Raw genomic sequence first — 21,122 nt, 5'->3', positions numbered from 1 at the left:
CTGTCTTTTGAGGATAGAGCGGAGGCTGGCGCGCGTTCGTCGGGATACGGCTGAGCTCACGGTGGGATCAGGGTCTCGTCAGGAGAGAGAGAGAACGAGAGAGAGAGAGAGAGAGAGTCGAAGAACGAGACAGGGAAGCGGAGACACAGGACGAGAGACGCTTGAAAGCCAAGTGAGGGGCATGTTCAGGGCAACAGAGAAGAAGAAGACTGAGCCTGATTTTTAGAGCGGAGAGTGCAAGGAACCGGCAACCAGGTCCCAGTTACTCCTCCTCCTCCCCATAATCGTCTTGTCTTTCCCTCTCTTTATTCCCTCTCTCCGTCTCTCTCTTCAGTCCCCCTATTGTTTCCTGCGTTGCCTGCTGTTATCATTTCATAGCTTCCCCTCCTGCACCTCCTCCTCGGCTCTCGCCCCAGCCTTCCAGCGTCTGCGTCCAGACCGGGGTCCAGCGAGGTGCTCCCCGTGCTCCCGGACAAGTGGACAGAGCAAAATCTCAAGCGCTCGCTCGCCCGCTGCCCTTGCGTCGGTCCCTCGCTGGGCGTGTTGGGCGCACGCCGCTATAGGAGCGCGGCGCTCGCTCTCCGCGCCTCGGAGGCAGTCGTGTGACGGAACCGGGCCGGTCCCTCGGACCGCTCCAGCGCCACCTGCGAGCTTCTATCTCCAGCCTTCAGGACCTTCAGTTGGATTCCAGCTACATGGGAAAACGTTTGGAGCAGCAACCAATGTACCCCCACTACACCTACTACTACCCCCACTATCTCCAGACCAAGGTAGGATGGTCTACAAGTTGACCCATTTGGCTCCTCTTACATGTGTTTTGTGTTGGGTGGGTATAGTGCTTCTCTGCCTAGTACCTCTTTAAATCTCCTTCCCGATTGTTAACATCTCAGGACAAAATTCCATTTGCGGAAGGCTTTACAGTAAGTGTGGTAATTACCCCTTAATTGTCATTTTCCTCTGTAAACTGGCATGGGAAGAAGTCTGACTAAGATATTCATGCTGTAGATTTTTTGACGAAATGGAAAAAAGCTCCTAGATGGATGCTGAAGACAGCTTGCTAAATGGCACCATGTCCCCCTCCCCTCAACCCCCTCCCCAGTCCCTCTCCCAGCAGTCCCAGCAGGGATATATTGGTGTCACTCGGCCGGGTTTTTCCCTTTTCCATCTCGTCTGAGTGCTTGACCCCATCCTCCCCTCCGTGACCCCACCAGCTTCAGGTTCAAGTTCAGGGCATGAGGCCCACCCATCCCTCAGCCCTTGTTTTCTGACTAGAAGCCCCCCCCCCCCATATCCCCATCAGCTATCATAGCACGTTGTAGATGTAGTAGATTGAACCAGATGTACAGATTTACAGACGACAGAGCTCCGGTTCTGTCTTTGCTCCTTTGGCTTTATTTTTACATGTTCATACTCACACGTACTGTAAATTACACACGCACGCACGCACACGCACGCACGCACGCACGCACGCACGCACGCACGCACGCACGCACACACACAAACACACACACACACACACACACTCCTTGAGCTTTCAACCACCACCAAAGAGAAATTGGATTACTAAGACCTGATCGATTGCTCACGGATCATATCGCCCAGCCTGCCTTTCCCTTTGTCTGCGGTGATTCATTTGGTTTTTTTTTGTGTGTTTTGTTGTTTTTTTTTTTTTTGCTCTATTTTATATGTGATAGATAAAGCGTGAAAAGTTGTATGTGTGTAAATGTGGAGCTGTCAGCAGCAAGAGAGATGGAGAGTGAAGTGGAGATAAAAGAGTGGGAGTGGGATGTGATGAGAATAGAGAGATCATGCTATCGGGCGGACACAGTGTGGGAAGAGCAGGTAAGAAAATTACTGTTCAGCAGTTAAAAATATGTTGGACAAACATTTTCTAGGCCAGTGGCGAACTCTCAGTAGCAGGAATGTGGAAACGAAGCTCCAACACCCTAAGAATAACATTTAACGATGAAGTTGGTACAACAACAGAAAAGTGTTCTCTTTGACGGAGCACTTTGTTTAAATTATAAACTTCATTTTACCAATTAGCTGCATTCGCGGCACGTCAACATCACCCACTTACTGTACGTGCTGATCCCGAAGCCGCGCGCACTCACGTCTGGAGATGGGTTTTTTTTGAGAATGCACTCAAGATGAACAAACAGAAGCTGGGAACTGTTTGTTAATGCGCATCCGCCAGTCGCTCGCGATAAACACCGGCGACGACGCGCCCGCGCGTTTGCTGATGCGGGAGAGCGAATGCATAGCTGCCACCGGGCGACGCCAACTGTGTTGCTTCTAAATTTCCTTTTAATGAAAGAAACTTCAAGGATACATATGGTAATTGCGTCTTGGTAAAAGCGCTGTCTTTATTAGAGTTTTCCTCGACAGAAGGAATTAAAACGAAAACACCCGATTGATCTTTTCCAACAAATGCGCTCAGAAGGTTGACAGCCAGTGTTTCTGGCGGCATTAATGTTGCATTACCGCTGCATTTTTAAACTCATAAGAAACTGTTGCATTGATTGCATCAGATTTATAATGAACCCACTCCCCTTTTCTATCCATAATAAAGAAACAGCGATTCCTATTAGCCCAGCAGTGCAGTGCAGTATAACCAGGAAACGCGTCCCATGCACACGTACAGTACATGTATGTCACCTTCACCCTGCGTTTCCTGTGCATCTGTCCAACCCGCGAGGTGTTGCCATGCCACACTCCTGTCTCTTGTTTCATGATTTGTCTAAGTATCAGTTCAAGGTCATTTTCTACTTCTCAAGTATCTGCAACAGGCATCTGGCCCAGACCATGTCTTCATTCCTTACTCTCCCTTCATCCCCTCATCTCATCAACCCTCGCTCTCTCTCTCTCTCTCTCTCTCTCTCTCTCTCTCTCTCTCGCTTTCTCTCCGTTGTCAAGGTCAAATCAAATTGGATCCTACCTTCCCCGGTTTTCCCTCTCGGCTGAGCCTGTGTGTGTGTGTGTGTCTTTGTGTGTGTGTGTTCGCATATACATCACCATATAAATAAAGCCTGCATCTGTGCGTCAGCTTTGCATCAGCGACTGTACGTGAGCCTGTAACTTTGTCCATCAACTTGTGAGTTTGAGCGCGAACTGAATTGATTTGCTCACTCCCACCTGTTTAAGTGCAGACGTGTATCTTGAGTGTGTGTCTGTATGTGTGTGGCCTCTGAGCGGTGATTCACCAGCCTGACCCCTTCTTGGTGCAGCTTGCTGTCATTAAAGCTCTCCACGTCCCAGTCGAGTGTGTGTGTGTGTGTGTGTGTGTGTGTGTGTGTGTGTGTGTGTGTGTGTGTGTGTGTGTGTGTGTGTGTGTGCGTGTGCGTGCGTGTGTGTGCGTGTGTGTGCGTGTCGAGTCGGGGGCCCCACAGAACAGCTCACTTATACATCTATATGGACCTTGACAACAGCCTAGTGTTTGATCTGCCTATGAGTATATGGATGTGTGTTTGTGTGCATGCGAGTGGATATAGATCAGCGTTTGTGGGTGTGAATGTAGGTGTGCAGGTATTTTTCAGGCTCCTTTTCTTTGTGCACAGTTTACAAAGACAGACAACGATTGTATTTATTGTGCGGTCCACGTATCTCGTCCTCACACTCTCCGATCTCTCTCTCTCTCTCTCACTTGCTCACTGATCTGATTGCAGATGTAAATGGCCTCTTATTAATCTTGATTCCAGCAAGTTGAGGCTCTGCTCCTGTGGAAATCAATCAAATGTGCACCGCCTTCACCGCCTTACAATAGCAATCTTTAACCAGACACACGCGTGCACACGCGCTCGCACAAAGGCAGTTATGAAATTACTAGCTTAAACTAACAATGCTAAGCCAGATGACGGAGTGTGTGTAAATGTGGGGCTATTAAATGGAGAATTGCTCTTGCTCTGCCTCCATAATAGGCTCTAGGTACAGTTAGTGTACATTAGCCGGGGATGGGGAGGGACCAGCAGCTCTTAATCATGACTGTAAGAGGGTTTTAGGGGATCGGGGGGAGGGTTGAGCCTCGAGCCCTGCTGCATTGTTGTCTGCGTGATTTGTTAAGCGCAGGAGGGACGGCCTGCAGCTCCAATCTTTCCTTTTTTAGTACAAGCCATGTTTAGGGGTTTCCTGATTGGAGGCATGATTTCTTCACCAGCTAAAAGCAAAAAAACTTCTAATTCCTTGTTGGGATCAAATCACACTGCAAACTTACTGTAGAGTAGTTATTGTTGCAGTTTTACGTGCAGGACTCAATGCAGCGCTCCAACTTTCCTAATGCGCCTAATCTGCTTTAATGCTCCTATATGTCCTATACCTATATACCTGTGTGGATCGTTATCTATACTGTATGTTTGCATGGAAGACTTTGGTTCTGGCAGTTTCTTTTTCTTTTAGCTTTTGATGATGATTGACTGAGGATGTGAATCTTTGATGATAATCACCAAGAGCAGGATAAGAGAGAGGCTGAAAGGGAAAAAAAAATGTCACATTATCAGCCAGCCGATCATTCGTTTGCTGCAGATCAGTGTGCTAATATGCTCAGTAGCACACGAGGAGCTTTAATTAGGCTAATGAGAAACAGCATTCAGCTGATTTCAGAGTAATGACACATGCGGACACGCCCGAACATCTAAACAGAATTTTTCATCCCTTCAAAAATGAGCTTTTCACATTCAATTACTCTCTATTATGTGCTAGATAAATGTGGTCAGTGGTTGGCTTAGTGCTGATGAGTAAACATAAAGGCGGGTGAGGGGGAAACACGCAAAATGGAAATCTGCATGTGTAAACACCAGAAATTGATTAAGTTATCCCCTGATCTTCCCTCTCTCCCCTGTTGTGCCTTTTTACGCGATTCCTTCCTCGTTTCCCTCCGAGCTCCTCTTCCTCCTCTTGTAAAGGCGAAAAATACCTCGCCTTCACCAGAAAGGCTCATAAATGCGTGCGTGCGTGTGCCGAGTAAACAGCGAGTGCGGGCTTTATAGCCCGGCGCGCATTCTGCTCATGCCCCGTCCCACCTCACACATCTGCCTGCCTGCATCGCTTGTGCGTTTACAACCCACAATGTCATCACGTGCTTGTTGTTAAAGACCCAGCCATTCTGTTTGGATCTGCGCTCTGTTCTTGATAGCATCATATGCCAGTGGAGAGAATAGACAATGGCCTTATGCTGCCTTCTTCTAATGCTCTCCGCAACACACTCTCCTGCCTCGCTCTCTTTCCCTGCCTCTCTCCCACTGTGTTCTGGGCTCTCTCTGCCTCGCTCTCTCCTGCCATCTGTTCAGTTTTGCCGGGCATGGGTAGTTTTTACTGCTTAAAAGGGACTCTCCTAACCACCCATATATGTCCATTTATTATTCTCCACGGGCCGTTCTATTCTCGTCCCAGTACAGTAGCGAGCGCTGACCAGTGCCTCGCTAAGTTGAAAAGGAGCAAAAGAGCCTCGGCGGGTCAGTGGATGCACGGAGGAGTGAGAGAGAGAGAGCGAGAGAGAGAGAGACTCACCCCTGCTAGGCTTGTAATAGCAAGATATGTGGAGGAGGGAGAGAGAAAGGAATGGAGGCGAACGGGAGCAGAGTGAGACACAGTATATCAAAAGGAGAACAGATGGCCAGGGAGAAAAGAATATAGAAGAACAAAAATAGAGGGATCAAAGGGAAATAAAGGATGATACAGTGAAGGAGAGAGAGATGGAGGCTGGGTCAGAGAATAATGATGCTGCTGCATTTTTAATAGTTGGCCACTTTGTAGCGACCCTTGTCTAATGGATTCTCTGCCTCTTAAAAGCTGCTGTCAGAGCCCTCTACCTCAAACAGTTACGCCACGGAAATTGCTGAGGGCTCCAGCAGCCCCCAACGCTTCCTGACAGAACGCCCCATGATCTAATATTGTCTGGAAGCGAACCCTACTCAAGGTATTGCCCGGGTGTTTTTCGAAAATCTCCCCGCGAGTTAAAATTTGCTTCAGCGAGGCGGCGCCGGAGAGACGGGGGAACGCCGGAGGCTCCGGGGGAGGGAGCGGGTCTTTAGCATGTAGCATTCTGAGCATGAGCTTAGCATGAGCTCACAACCAAGGTTCTGACAATGATGGTTCGTTTCAGTGTGCGATGAGAATTGTGTTTTTATGATAAACTGGTTGTAGTTGTTGGGTTTTATGTGTTATCATCTCCCAAAATGCCCCCGTCTCACTGTCTTTGCTGGTTCCGTCTCCGGCTCAAAGCGGAGCGGGAGCCTTTTTGCTCCAAAACGCTGCGGACGCTTCATATCCTCATGTCAAGCCCGTTCCACATCCCCAGCGCACCTCCCCCAAATTTAGCCTATTAAAAAAGCCTATCTGTCAAATATCTATGAAGCCACGTGAAATATGATGAGCGCCAGACGCGTTCGGGTGAAAATCCGCGCCGCGCGTTTATTTGTTTCTTCGCCGTGCGCATTAAGTGCAGGATGTCATTATTGCTGCCAGTGTGGGGCTTCAGTTGGCGCTGTGCTTATTCTCATTTTCCATTCATTGTGTGAACTCCCTGGTGGGAGTGTGATGGGGTGGGGTGTGAGGGTTTGCGCGCTGGTGGGTGAGTGATCCCTACACCAGAGACCAGAGAGATAATTGAAAGAAAGGCCTGAGGGAGTTTCCCCCCATATGTTGGTCCTTGTCCCGCTCCGCTATTGCTTCCTTTTCCTATCTTTCACTCCGCTCGCTTCCCTTTCAGTCGTGTCCTCGTATCTGTTGCCGCATCTCGTCTTGTCTTGAGGCGGCGCAGGTCAAACGAGCTGAGGAGAAACTCTACCCCTGAGAAGAATGCGACGTGCCGGTTTCAGCCATTTATGGGAAGAAAGCGTCAAGTCAGCCTGACTTTTACTGGGGAAAAATGTAAAGGCTGCTGTGGAAAACAGGCATCAGTCATTTTCAGTGCCGCCGTCGCCACCTGTGGACATGTAAAACGTTTGACCTTCTCGGGTGCTTGATGGACTTTAGTGTGTAGCAACAGCAAGAGCTTCAATTGTGCGTTCATTTTATGGGCGCCGTAAACGTCGATGGGGTTTTCTCAGCATCTGTAAAAAGTGATGAGTCACATCTTTTTATGCCGAACTAAAAAAACACCGTCCACATAAACAAAGAAGCAAAAAAAAAAAAATGAAATGCGTAAAATGTGATGGTAAAGCTTGATTTCGTCCCGTTTTCATGTGAATCCGCGTGTGTAGTGTTGCGTGGTGTCGGCTCCTTGCCCCAGTTTTCACGCCAGCCCGAGCTCTGGGGGTTTTATTAGAGAGCGCGCCGCCATATCAATTCAGCGCTCATCATTAGTGCCATGTATTTCACACGTATTTTCCGCGCTGACATGCGTGATACGCCTCGGAGCGCGCGCCACGGCTAAAGCGCACTAAATGACATTCCGCTATTTACCAGGGATTTGGGGCCAAATAGCAGCAGGACGCTCATATTTTAAACATGTGTGTATCTGCTCGAATGCATATATTTGAGCGCGCGGGAGAGAGGAGCCGCCGAGGAAGTGCAAAATCAGAAGCGGAGGTGCAGAACATCTGACAAAAACCCGTGGTTTGTTATGTCCTGAAAATATTCCCCAATACTTTCAAAAAAAAATCAATGCAGTACAAGAAATCTGATCATGTTCCTGTCGAGGCACTTGAGCAGAATGAAAGCGTGTTAGTCACATTTCAGAGAAGCTTTTTTTTTGTTCTGCACTGTATTTGTTTATAGAACTTTTGCTTAATTGACGCTTAATTGCATTAGTATGACGATGACAAAGACTGAATAACTGACTTTCACATTCCTGAGGAACAACTCTTCCACCCTGAAGCGCATGTGTCCCCCGTCACTGGCTGCAACCGGGTGACATTGTTGTAAATTGCGTCGCCTTCCAGAGCTGGCGACACAAGCACCATTGGTGCGCCCTGCAGCGCCGTGGGGCGGTTCATCCTCCGTGCTCCTGAGAGGAAACGTAAAGAAATGCAGTTAAAGTCTATAAAAATGCCAGCGTTTGCCCTTCCAGGCAGTTAAGTTGGGCTACAGACACGCCGCTGTCCTCGTGCCAGAGGTGTCCGGCCAGGCCAAACATGTCCTGTTCCCACACACACACACACACACACACACACACACACACACACACACACACACACACACACACACACACACACACACACACACACACACACACACAGGACCCCTGCAGTCCCAGCCAGGGATTATACTGTAAAACACTCCCTTTGTTATGCCCCAGTAAAATTACTTTTGCGAGCTTGTGTGTTTTCATCGTTGTCTACGTAGTGGTGTGTGTGAGAGTGTGTGTGCGATTGATTGAGTGTGAGAGACAGTGTGAGCACAAGCTGCGACCGCAGGACGTGTGTCCAAAGTGAATGGCCAATAATGACACTTGAAAGTAAGCTGTTTACATTTCTGTGTGTGTGTGTGTGTGTGTGCATGTGTGTGCATGTGTGTTAGTGTGTGCATGTGTGTGCATGTGTGTTAGTGTGTGCATGTGTGTGCATGTGTGTTAGTGTGTGCATGTGTGTGTAATTTTCTAAAGATAGTATACCAGCGCATCACCTCCTCCGCTGTTTGTGACATTTGGACTTGACATTTGTGAATGAAGACACTGATGCGTATAAACAGGACCACGGTGACCAGAGCTGCTTCCTGCTGGTGGGCTGTGACTTGCACTCCACCTGCTGTACGAGGAGAGCTTTCTCTGTGGGTTACTACACAATGGCTTTTATTAAACATGACTTGGCTCGACTTTATAGTAGTTCATACATGAAGACGGCGGAGGGTTTGCAGGAGCGTCCAGCTCAGGCCCGTTCCTTCTCCAGCTTCCGCTGCTCCTCGGCCTTTCCTCCTGTTGTGCCAGAGTCATGTTGTGTGTAATGTGCGTCGCCGGCTGCGCTCGACACACCGGGAGATAGACAGGGAGCAACAGTGACGGGGGAGATGTGAGGTTTGTGCCCGCGTGCCGGCGTGCGCGCGTGTCGAGGGTCCAACTCCAGCTTTGTAGCGCTCAGCGGAGTGTTGATTTAAGTGAAAGTGGAGGGAGGAGATGGGATGAAGGGCCCGGCTAGATTAGACTGGCACACAGCACGTGCTGCACTGGCCTTTTGACAAACTGAGAGCGTGTGTGTGTGCGTGTGTGTGTGTGTGTGTGTGTGTGTGCGTGCGTGTGCGTGTGTGTGCGTGCGTGTGCGTGTGTGCGTGTGCGTGTGTGCGTGTAGGATGCTCCTACTCTGCTGCACATTAGCAGATTCAACACTACATACACTCTACACTGCACAACACGCTGGAGCTCCATTGTGAGTGGGACGTATGCGGGTTTGTCAATGTCATGAGCAGCACATCCCCCACGGATCGTCTCCGCCTCCCCATCGCAGGTGAGGCGATGAGGAGGCGATTACAGAAGCAGTTTCTCATCTTTATTTATTTTTTTTAATGCGCTGATAACCTTGCAGTTTCTGCCTTGCTGCAGATTCCGGCTCCCCCACCCAGACGCCCCACTGTTTCAAGTCAAGACAGTCTCCAACAATAATAGTTCATTGGCTAAAGTGCTCGCAGAGCTGTCTCCGCGCGTTAGTCTCCCCGCGTGACAGTTGAGGGTAAAAATAACATTCAAAGTGGTTTTAAATGCTCGAGGTGTGCCTGATTTAACGCGAATAGACAACGTAACAGCTTCAGAAGTGCTACTACCGCTCGTGAAATCTGACGAGTCATCTGGCCTCTTGCTTTTTCCACCATTGAACCTGTTTTTCACAGCTCTTGGGCCGAGGCTTAAACGGCACAAGACCTCAAATTCTGCTGCTGAGGCATTTCTGCAGGAAGTGTTAACAGGCACTGAGCCTCAGTTCTTAAGTGAACAGTGGTTAAAGGTTGTTGCTACGTCAATATATATTTAAAAAATAAAGAGAAGAAGATGTTCAATATGATCAATATTTAATTCATAATATAAAGACTAAGATCTTGTCCTTTATCCTCATTATCACTTAAACTAATAATCTATTTCTTCTCTGATGTCTCACTGCTGGTTCACGTCTTCTACCAGGAGTGTCAAATTGCAGAGGCCGCCATCGCTCCGCGTGGACGTACGGAGCGCATACGCCTGCTCGCACGCGCGTAACCGCAACTGTCAAGCGTGCGATGAGCTGCAGCGGAAGCTCGGGCTACAGCAGGAGGAGCGCTCGGTGCACCGCTGTGACAGAAAATACCAACTGGAGCACTCTTACCAGTACCAACCCTGGAATTATCCTCTCAGCGGAGGCCTCGCTCAGTCCTCCCTGTCTCTCTCAGGAAATCAATGACGTGGGGGGTGTGGGTGTGTGTGTGTGTGTGGGGGGGGGGGGGGGGCGCTCAGCCCGTGCAGCCGGAGACCCACCTGCGCACAAGGCGCGGAGTAATTGCCGATGAGCTTTTTGTTCTGCGCAGAACGAGACGGGCGCGGCGATGTGACCCGATGGTACCGCTGCACACATGGAAGTGTGTGGCGCTGGGCGGGCTGAATGGAACACTGCAGTTAGTCCTAGATGAGTGGATGCAGTAAGACAAACGCAAAGCTCTGGGTTTTCATATTGCTCCAACTCGAAATGTCGTTATATCTCAGCATTAGGTAAAAAAAAAAACACTGAAGTATAGTCTCTCTCTCTCTCTCTCTCTCTCTCTCGTGCATAGTAGCTGTACATTGCAGCAGCCTGTATACCCAAGAGGTGGAGTACATGTAGAATAATGGGCATTACATAAAGGCACTTAGCTCATATTCCCATACTGTAGACAGCGAGGTGGACCGGGGCTAGGCGCTTTCAGGCGGTCATGGTCTGAAGGGGCTCTTTGGAGACTACTGCACGCACAGAAGGACGTTGGTTCAAAAAGGTCAAAGGTTAAACAGGCAGAACACACGATGTAAGCGTGGGCAAAGGCACTGATGAAACATAGAAAGGTCAGAGGGAAATATGTAAGAGGGCGTTTTATATATATATATATATACTGTATATACAGTATACTCTAATCGTCTCCTACTTGACTTGCACTGTTGTTGACAGACTCGGGTCAATAAGCTGCTGCAGATACGTACTGTACCCAATGTAGTGCATTTCACTTTTGCTTGGCGACGCTCTTCCTTCTACTGTAAATACAGTATGTATGTCAAACTTGCAAACCCAGATCGAGTGAGGAAAAATGGAATCAGAGGAGACATCGCGGCGTGGCACGAAGCTGGAAAACCATGATAGGGATTTCAACCCGCGCAATCTGTACTTCAATCGAGACGCAGGAAGTCCAGCCGAATTACAGATTGAGCGACAAACCCAGACAGAAGGGAAATGGGGCTGACAAAAGTGAAGAGGGAAAACAGAGGAAAAGCAGCGAGATAGACTCTCGCTTTCTTCCAAAGTACAGCCACAAGCTGTTAGTCTCATTCTGCCAACCAAGCTCAACTTCCCAGACACAGATAAGCTGTGTGTGTGTGTGTGTGTGTGTGTGTGTGTGTGTGTGTGTGTGTGTGTGTGTGTGTGTGTGTGTAATTCATACCGTAAGCGTAGCCAAATCAAGATCTAGAGATGATCATGACCAGTGGCAAAGCAATGGGAGGCGGGGGGGAGGGAATGGGGGAGTAGAGTGGATGTGCAGGGGAAGTACTGTAGCACTTTGTAGGACTTTATGTTCATCCCGTATTCACCTGTGTGCACCGGCATGTGTTTCCACACACACGTCCCTGCGCTCCCCCTGCTTCTCTATCTCCCTTAGGCGCCTCGCTCGCCCCCTCTTTCACTTTCAAGGAAGGGTAATCCCTCTTGTAGCTAATGTGCTGTGACATTTCACGCTACAATAGGATTTGGGAGACGCCATGTATTCTCGTGGTGCTGGGGTCCGGGAGATAACCTCACTGTCTGGGTGATTTCGGACTACGGCAACTCCTGGACCATGGTCGCCCTTCGTAAATCGGACGCCCGAGGTTTAAACCCAGATTCACAACAACGCGGCGCTGTTGCCGGTGAACCGCAGTCGCCGGAGGCCGTCGTGCCCCGTCGCAGATAAAGAAGCTGTTAATTAGATCAGATGACAGCTGATAAAATCATCAATGCTAATGTGAGCTCTGCGTATTTGACCCGTGTCTTTCTTCCCTTCCTGGGTGATGTCTTTTAGGAAAAAAAGATTTAGGAATTAAATATTGAAGAAAAAGGCAAAGAAACTGTGTTTTTTGTGGTACTAATTAAAATAATTGGCCTGGAAGCAGAGAATAGTAGTTGATGCTTAATCTCAAAGTTACTGTGTCGATGATGTCAGACCTTTTAACCTGGTCATTGGATGGACCTAATGTTATTATGGAAAACGCCTCCATTTTAATAACATGAGGAGAAGAGTTTCAGTTTCATGTGCTGATGATTTGTGTGATGAGTGATGGCTCATGGATTTTCTGCTCCTGCGTAGTGATCTCTGGAAATGTTGAATTACCTACCGAGCAGTTAATCCTGTCTGTGATCTATGCTGACGATTTGAGTCCAACCTGTGAAACGCATCATTGACGGTTCTACGCCGTCCGGACGGAGACGCTCGGGTTTTACATTGAAGTCGACTCCTGACATGTAACAGTCCCCGTGATGCGGACGGCCGGGCTTCCCTTTGGATCTGCCGAAGGCCTAGGCGCTCATCTCGCCAGCAGAGCTGATGTGTGAGGATAGAATATGTGGGCAGTGAATGTGCTCATCAAGCTTCCGGCGCAGATGCAGTGCTGGATTCAGCTGGACGCCGCTTAGAGAAGGAAACGCTGTAAAAGATGAACGCTGAATAGTCCGCATGGCATTTATGGGGGATTATTCTTTTAAGCAGAGCCTTCGACGATAATATCAGAGAAGATGCCGTCCTCCGATATTCTCCTCATGCTTTTCCATTTATTGATTCATCGCCCCATAAATGCTCCTATAGTATACATTTGTTCTGGACTGAGAGGTGCCAGAGCCTCATCCCCCGTGTGCTGGACACAGTCGTCCTCTTGGCTCAGGAATGCATCGCAGCCACTTTATTTTATGTCACTGCCACAAAAGAATGTTAAATATGTCACACTGGCGCACGGAGGGATACAAAACTAATGGGACCTAACTGTGATTATACGAATATGAGAATAATGACCTGCCCTGAAAAAGCTCATTGGACTCACAAGCTGTCACTTCGCCGCAGACTGAGACGGGGCCGAGGTGGAAACGGCTAAATACAGATTACAACGGAGGCGAGCGGGGTGTTTATCCGGCTAACAAGCGCGCCGTGGGACTGACGTCTTGTCATTACGATTTCTTTTGAGAGCGTGACGGCGAGCGCGAGACAGACAGAAGCCGGATCCACGAGACAGAGTTCTACCTGGAGGAACCCGCTGCACGCTGCAGCCAATTTAGCTGGAGCACAGCTGCTAAGAGGCTCCCCGAGGGGGGTGTGTGTGTGTGTGTGTGTGTGTGTGTGTGTGTGTGTGTGTGTGTGTGTGTGTGTGTGCGTGTGCGTGTGTGCTTTTCAGGATTAAGCCACAACAGCAATTAAAGCCTCAGACGGGTTTTTAAAGGATAAATTATTAAGCGCAGACGTGACCTCTCTGGTGGCCTTTCCACCGTCCTCTCCGCTCCTCTCCTCTCGTCTTCTCTCCATCCGTCCTCTCTGCATTTGTGCGACTCCTCTCTGTTTCCATTCCCCCCGTGGTCATTTTTGCTTCACCGCTGTCTCGGTGCCCTTGTACCAGCTAAAATATCACACAGGGACATCCTTCTTTTTGTTTTGTTTTGTTTTGATAACTTACTCGTGCTCGTGTTTTCTCACCGGACGGACATGACTGAACGGCGAAGATATGTCTTATCAATAAAACATATTGGAGAAAGATTTCTGTTTACTTCGTTGCCTCTGCTCAGTGTGATATTTCTCTTCCAATATGTGTCTTTCTGCACTCAGTACTTTGTTATATTTATGCCTCCAGGACAGAGTTGGGCCTGATTGTAGCTCCATGCAGCTGCCTTCCCATTTTTCCCTCTTTTGTTCAATAGCAAAAGCATGTTAGCCAGTAATGGATACTTTTAACCTTTCCCAGGTAATTTAATCAGGCTTTTAAATCAATCCAAGCACACAGTGTCTGGGTTATGATCAGTGAATACATTGACTGCTGCTCCCTGTGTTCAGCCTTTGTTTTTTCTAAATGGGAGCGTCTCGTCTCCGATTCGTCGGACGCTTCAATGCTGGTTTGTGAATTATAAATGGTCGCCACTGTGTAACGTCTCCCAGAGGGACGGAAGAGGAGCGAGGTTCGAAATTGTTTATAGACCCAAATCTCTATAACACCGGGGTCGCTTTGCGCTGCCAATCAGCATTTCGGCAAATGGAATTTCCAGTGGAAAAGCGCGCGGCGTCCCCTCGCCATATTTTATTGCGGCTCATTACGGTCCAGATGCAGTTTGTTTTGGCAGGTGGCTCCACGAGTGTGCGGCTGGATCACAACACGGTCGGCATAAATTGCCAGCGTCGTTTCGGCAGTAAATCACACACAGCGTAGGTGTGTTTCTGAATGAAAATCCAGAGAGTGCAATCATTAGGCCTAACTCATATCCTGCGTGTCGGATGCGTTGCTTTTACTTGTACTTGAGCCACTGCGCCGCGTATCCTTTCTGACACAGTGTCTAATCTCCTGCCTGAGAAATAAAAATTGCAATGATTTGAAGTTGCTCTGCCGTCGTTCCGACGTCCTGTTATGGATTTTCCCTCTAGATCTCCTCGGGTCAGCAGCCCTGGCTTCCCCTCAGCATGTTCTTAGCCTCTGATCCCCTCACTGTCCCCGCTTCCCTTCCACTCCTATGTCGTCCTCTCCAATATTTGTTAATTATAGCAGAGGGGGAGGCAGGAAGGGGTGAGTGACGCGGCGGAGGAAAAGAGCGGAGGCATGATGAATGGTGGGGGACCCTCGGAGCGGACGAGCGTGTTTAGAGACGACCTGGCTGCCGTGGAGGAGACGTCGTATTGAACCATGCGTTAGGCTGTAGCTGCGGCGGTGCATTGACCCTGCAGCACAAGTGGATCCCAGTAAACCTTGACTTCCCATAATAAGGGATCGCATGAGCTGAATGATGCATCACACGTCTCGCAGGGACAGAGCTCGTTGTTGACAGTGGTTTCTTCTGACTTCCATTAACACTGATTATGTGGGACATAACAGATCAACCTGTGTCCGGGTCGAGTTCCGACTCCTCATCTTCATCACTTAACAATGTGTTTAAAAGGATATGCCCTTGGACGAATGCATCATATTCAAAGTTGATCATCTTTTGTAAAGCACTGATTTCTTCTCGCAGGCGTTTCTACCCACGCTACTAAGGAGTTGTTAGCATGTTAACACTGCATATTAAGGTTGTTTACATACATTATCTGCGCTACTGAGTTGTTCTCAAACAAATTCTAATTCTAAATCTGAGCAAACGGATGTGAGGCTGAGCGTTGAGATGCCGTGAATGCCTGACGTAGACGTAATCCTCCCACGGGGAATAGACCCACAGAGGAACTGTTACATGCGTCTGCAGTTTAAAGTAAAATACGAGTGTAATAGCAGAATAGTAGTTCTTATTTATAGATGAAATATAATAAATATAGTTTCCATATCCGTCTTCTAACAAATGAACTGTGCCGGCAGTGCGTGAAGTAAAAAGGGAACCATGGAAATGACTGAAATGAAATAAAAAAGGATGTAATTCGCTGAAATTATGGATGGAGTGTCTCTGTGTGAACAACCTTCATCATTTATTGCCTCATGTTGCAGTGTTATCCTTCGCTGTGCAGCACTGGGGCTTTGTTTACCGTGGGTCAGGATCAGGAATATGGGGGGCATTCACTTGATTCAGAGATAATTGTAGACAAGTTTGCAGGGCCTTCGCAGACACATGTTTGTACAGTAGGATTCCACCCTGCCATTGTTTTGTAACAGTATTGCACCTGCAGACTGCATCAGCCTAGATGACTTCACTGCTCACAGGACTGTTTGTATAGTTTTCTGAAATATTTACAGAAATGAAATATGTGTAACTAAGAACGCGGATCAATCCTGTCACTGTGTGTGGACCTCAAATAATGAATGAACTCGTTGCTCTGCCGAAATTAGACACGTCCCCTGTCAACTCCCAGGCTGTAGATAAACATCCCACAGCATCACATAATGAATCATGTTTCCAGAGAGCTCCACCTTTCTGCGCGTCACCGTGTACGACAGCAGGATTGATGCTTGTGCAGAAGTTTGGGGTCGTGGTTATAGGGATTATGTTGTTGTTCATTTATCACAGCGTAATTTAAAAAAAAAGATTTTTGATGCACTTGACACAACTGGAAAGATGTTCTCGCTTCTGAGTGCAAGAATCAATCGCCTCCTCCAGTAGCGGCGCAAACCAGTTCGACCAATTTGACCCAATTAAACAATTAGCAAAGCAGGCGCCAAGTAAGAAAACAGACTATTTCAGAGGAAACTGCAGAAACGCTGGCGTCAGCCCTTAAAAGCTTAAATGTTTTCTTACTTAAAGGATGCTTTTCAGTTTATTTTTCTAAACGCCTGTGTGAAATGTAATGATTGTGTTGAAATAATTCACCCGGTTACGCAATCAAACTCTGCAATATTGATGTAATTTAATATCTCGCCGACCGGCAGTGGCTCCGCTAAGCGTTTTGATACTTTCCACCTCTGCAATGCACAGTATTTTCACAAACGCCTCATATTGTTGCTTGGCTTCAGGAATTTAATAAGCTACCATTTCCATTTCTGCTCTTATCCTCCCACAATTCCACTCTGTACGTCACAACCTGTGATGCTGCACCTATAGAGACACTTTAATTGATTTACTAATGAGAGCACACACACACACACACACACACACACACACACACACACACACACACACACACACACACACACACTGCTGTCTTGTCAGATTCTCATTGTTGCTGCAGGAGACAGAGTCGTGCGCGGATGCACGCACACAAAACCCACCAATTCATATCTTTTACCTTCTCATTGTTGCAGCGGAGAAACATTATTCTGTCTGCTCACTTATTCTATAGTCTGCATTCTTTGACCTGATGCTATATAAGCATTGTGTCTCATTCTTATGCTCTCTTATTCTGATGGTAATTTGACTGCCTGAAAGGACCGGCAAATGATTGTTCCGTCTCATTCAACAAAATATGGTAAAAAGTCATTCCTCGGATTAAAAAAAAAAAAAAGGAGCTCTGCGGTGGATTTCCAGGGCACCGTTGTCGTGTGTGCAGTTGCCTGTCGGCCCCCTGTTCATATGCTAATGAGCCAAAGCTTGATTGTTTCCTCATATTTTAATCTCCTGCACGGTGTTGGAGGAGAGGAGGGGGCGGCCGATAGCGTGTGTACGCGGAGGAGATGAGACGAGGGGAGAAGAGATGATGGAGCAGGAAAAGCAGAGAGGGCAGCGCCTGACGGCAGCTGAGGAATGAGGGGGGGGGCGGCTGAAATGAGAGGAGATGAAGTTGTGAAGCCGGGGAGGGTAGAAAAACAAAATGTTTGACGAGAGCGGTGAGGAGATGAGGGACAGAAAGGCCAGGGTGGGATTATTAATATGGAAGGAGGAGATGATGAGATAGAGGCAGAGAGGCGCTGCTGGATGATCGGAATGTAATGTACAGTTCACCTTTTTAAAGAGACATCCCGAGTTCATTAGCAGTAACAAAGGACGATAGAACCCCGCAATATTTAACAGGGCTTCATTTGAAACTTTTATTGGAGTCACCTAAGTGCAATGAAGCCTCCATACTTTTTCCTACTTCTGTAGACGGTCTAGACGGGTGGAGAAACGGACCGGGGACCACGAGAGGCGGAGCGAGAGAGGCCGTCCTGAATAAACGGACCTGCCATTTGCATAAATATACATAATAAAAGAGCTTTGTGCATTGAAGCTGCTCTTCAATATGCATGTTTTTTCCCCTTTTTTTTTTATAACTTGCATGCTAGAGGTCACGCAATTAAGAATGAGGAGCGAGGCGCCCGCTTCTTTTTTCCTCGTTCTAAGCAGAACGGTGGCGTCGGAATCACTGGGACGGCGTTTGAAGCGTAATGCACTGGGATTGTTTTGTTGCGTGTCACTCAGGATTTCTGTTTGCAGGGGGAGGGTGCAGGGTCGGCTGCTCCGGCGTAGTAGGCTTAGCTTGAGTGATGGTTGACAGGCACGACAGCACGTATGAAAGTAAACACATGCTACGTGCGCACGCACGCACACACACACACACACACACACACACACACACACACACACACACGCTCTGCTGCTGCTGCTCGATGCTGGTGAATGGATGGATGGTGGGCTGTGAATCCACGGTTCCCATAACCCCACACACAATCACTCACTCAGCCTTGACCACTGGAACAATAGTATCAAGTCAACCTGTGCGCGCCCGTACACGCGCACACAGCCTCTCTCTGACCTTCTCAGCCATAGGAAGTCGCCGGGCGAGTTCAGCGGCCGCCTCCCTATCTCCCACCGGGTCGGTGGACGGGATGCCTGCGCAGCGGGTTCGGGACCGGCCCGAGCGCTGCCGATGCTGTCGACGCGGGGGATCGGGAGGTAGACGGGCGGAACGCGGCGTTCCGCTGGGAAGCAGCCGGGGTGACCTTCCCTTGGCGGGGGAGGAGCCATTTGGGAGGCGAAGCTGGAGCGTGATGAGGGGTGAAGGTGAGGGGAGAGGTGAGCGATAAGCAAGAGGATCGGGGAGAGACAGTGGGAGTACTGCACATGAAGACGAACAGGCTGAAAACACGGGGGGGTCAATGTTTTAGCTGGAACAAAGAATGCGCCGTGTCATAACTGAGTGATCCCATATAAAGATGCTGATGCGGCGGTTTTACAAACGAAATATACTGTACACGCGCCCCGTTCCAGCGGTAGCTTCACACTCTTTCCATTGGCCCTGTTATCGTGAGCGGAGGCGAGGCCGGCCGCGCGGGCCGCGCTCCGACAGGTCGGCGTCCTGCACTTTTAATTAAAGCCATGGTTTTCCATTCCGACCGACCCGGCGGTCGCTTCAGATCTCGGCTGATGAAACCTGCAGACACTCCGGTAAAACGTGATCTCCAGTTCCTCCCGCGTCAGGGAGCTGCAGGGCGTCTCCTGACAGGCCTAACTAGGTTGTAATTGCATTAATTCCGCGTCTGTTTGCCCCAGACTGTAGTAAAAGCTAGACTCGCGCTCGTAAATCGGAGCAGTGTGTTTATGCAGTGGCCGACGACACCAATTACAAAGGCTGATATTTGATTACATGTTTGAACTGCAAATTTGATCTGGTGTTTTTCAGTAAATGGCGAGAACATCTGGACTTCGCCGTCGGTCTTTTAAATGTATTTTCTCACTTTCCATTTTTTCGAGGCACTTTTTTTTTTTTACAGGGAGCAGCTCAAGGTGAATTATTTTCCCGGAATTTCGAGCTGAATTGCTTTCATAAAACAACCCTGAGGTGTGATCCTTTTCGAGCCAATCACAATATGCCTGTAGCCTGCAGCCTCGTGTGTAGATGTAAATATCTTATGTTGGATATCGTTTCCAGCATTTTCTACTTCCATTGACAAAAATAAGTCTGTTCGTCTTTTACCCTGAAGCCACTTTCAGTTTAGCGAGTACACGTCTGAATAGTTCAGTCCACTCCTAAAACAATGACTCGTTGTCTTTTGGAGATTTCCAACAGAGGAGCCAGGGTCTAATTTAGCTCCTCGTGTCATTTTTTGAAGGATGGCACTATACTGGGACCCGTGTTTCCATTGCAACGTATTCATGAGCTCTTCCCTAAACCCTTCCGCCGCCGTGTTTAGATGGACCCAGAGTCAGAGGGAATCAGCGCCGGGCCCAAAAATAGCCCACATTCTTTCCTCTGTGTTTCAGGAAGCATCCGAAGAGGCCGGAACTGCTCGTTCACCCGTAACCCCCCCCTCCTAATTTCTTACTCGCTTCTCTATCAGCCGTAATGTTGCCCACTCATTAGCATGTTTGTGTTAAGCTTGTTCAAGTACAGTAGTTATGTTTTATGCAAATAGATTTGATGCGACTAAACAGATATTGCACATTCAAGGTTCTCGTCTTCCTCCGGTAGCGGTTTGCTGTATTTTCCCGTCCCTCGTTTGTTTGTCCGCTGGAGCCGCGGCCCGTTTTGCTCATGTCCAGCGTAGCATGGCTGCGGTCCAGCGGACTATAAACGTCCTAATAACTGAAGGAGACCGCGCTCGCGGGGACGTGCAACTGTCTGGAGATGCTCTCGCAGCGCTTTATTTTGACCATGTTTGGTAATTATTTCTTCTTCATCTTCTCAGATGAATTTCTCCGTCTTTTTGTTCAGCGCTCAGTGCAATTATACCAAACAGAAGATGAGCACTTATCTGCATTTAAATGGCCTGAATGAGTCTAAAAGTCTGTTATTTCGCCAATTAAAGATAATATTTTGTGTTTGGAATATGGCTGGATTTCACTTATTTCGATGGTTCTGTTTGTTTTAAGCCCGTTGTGTACAGTATGTGTTTAACCTCTGTTTACACAAAAGTAAAATGCAGCAAAAGATTTATTTGACTAAAGCAAATTACTTGTTTTTGGTGTCCTGATTTTGTAAATACAGTAAGTCTGACATCTGCGTCCCCCTCAGCAACAGGCCGGTACAGTCATGACCTTTCCTTCTAGTTACACACACAAAAATCATCACTGCAGGAGGAACTTTCGCAGATTTCTGCTGGAAGCGCTGCTTCACAGGCCGTCGCCGCCGCCTGATTCTCGTCCTGATGATGCTCAGTAGGTGACAGATGTGACTGCAGCAGACTGGTCCAGTGCACTCACAGACGCGCGTAGCGCATGCACAGACGCAGCCTGGCTTTTGTCTGCTAAAAATACCCCCGGCTTTCCAGGAAAAGACGCCGCCATCGAGGCGTCCGGTGCCACATCACAAATGCTGCTGCACCACAATATAGTGGCAAATTGGAGTTTTTGATTCATTTGGAAATATGGTTGGTGGGAAACGCAAGACTTCCCCTCACTCGCCGCTTGTTTGTTCGTAGCTGTGCCAAATTAGTGGCACTTCTTCTCAGGAGTGATGTCATCGACGAGGGCCACGCAGCGGCCGCCGTTGGCTTT

The 21,122-nt window shown here is 48.4% G+C and overlaps 1 protein-coding gene across 6 annotated transcripts in view; it reads left to right on the top strand.

Annotated features, from left to right (window-relative positions):
• LOC114842697 (RNA-binding motif, single-stranded-interacting protein 3-like) overlaps positions 1 to 21,122 on the top strand; it is a 122,650-nt gene that overhangs the window by 36,305 nt on the left and 65,223 nt on the right. For 4 of the 6 annotated variants that reach the window (XM_055503340.1, XM_055503339.1, XM_029128474.3 and 1 more), the window contains exon 1: positions 1 to 770. This exon is cut by the window's left edge. The exons of the other annotated variants lie outside the window; for them this stretch is intronic. In XM_055503340.1, the coding sequence (XP_055359315.1) occupies positions 696 to 770 (75 nt within the window). In that variant the 5' untranslated portion in view covers positions 1 to 695. The remainder of the gene's footprint in view (positions 771 to 21,122) is intronic. 6 annotated transcript variants of the gene reach the window in all.

This window comes from Betta splendens, chromosome 16, assembly GCF_900634795.4.
Source record: "Betta splendens chromosome 16, fBetSpl5.4, whole genome shotgun sequence".
NCBI classification, from domain to species: Eukaryota; Metazoa; Chordata; class Actinopteri; order Anabantiformes; family Osphronemidae; genus Betta; species Betta splendens.
Note: the sequence above shows the minus strand (reverse complement) of the source record. Positions and strands in the feature narration are given on the sequence as shown.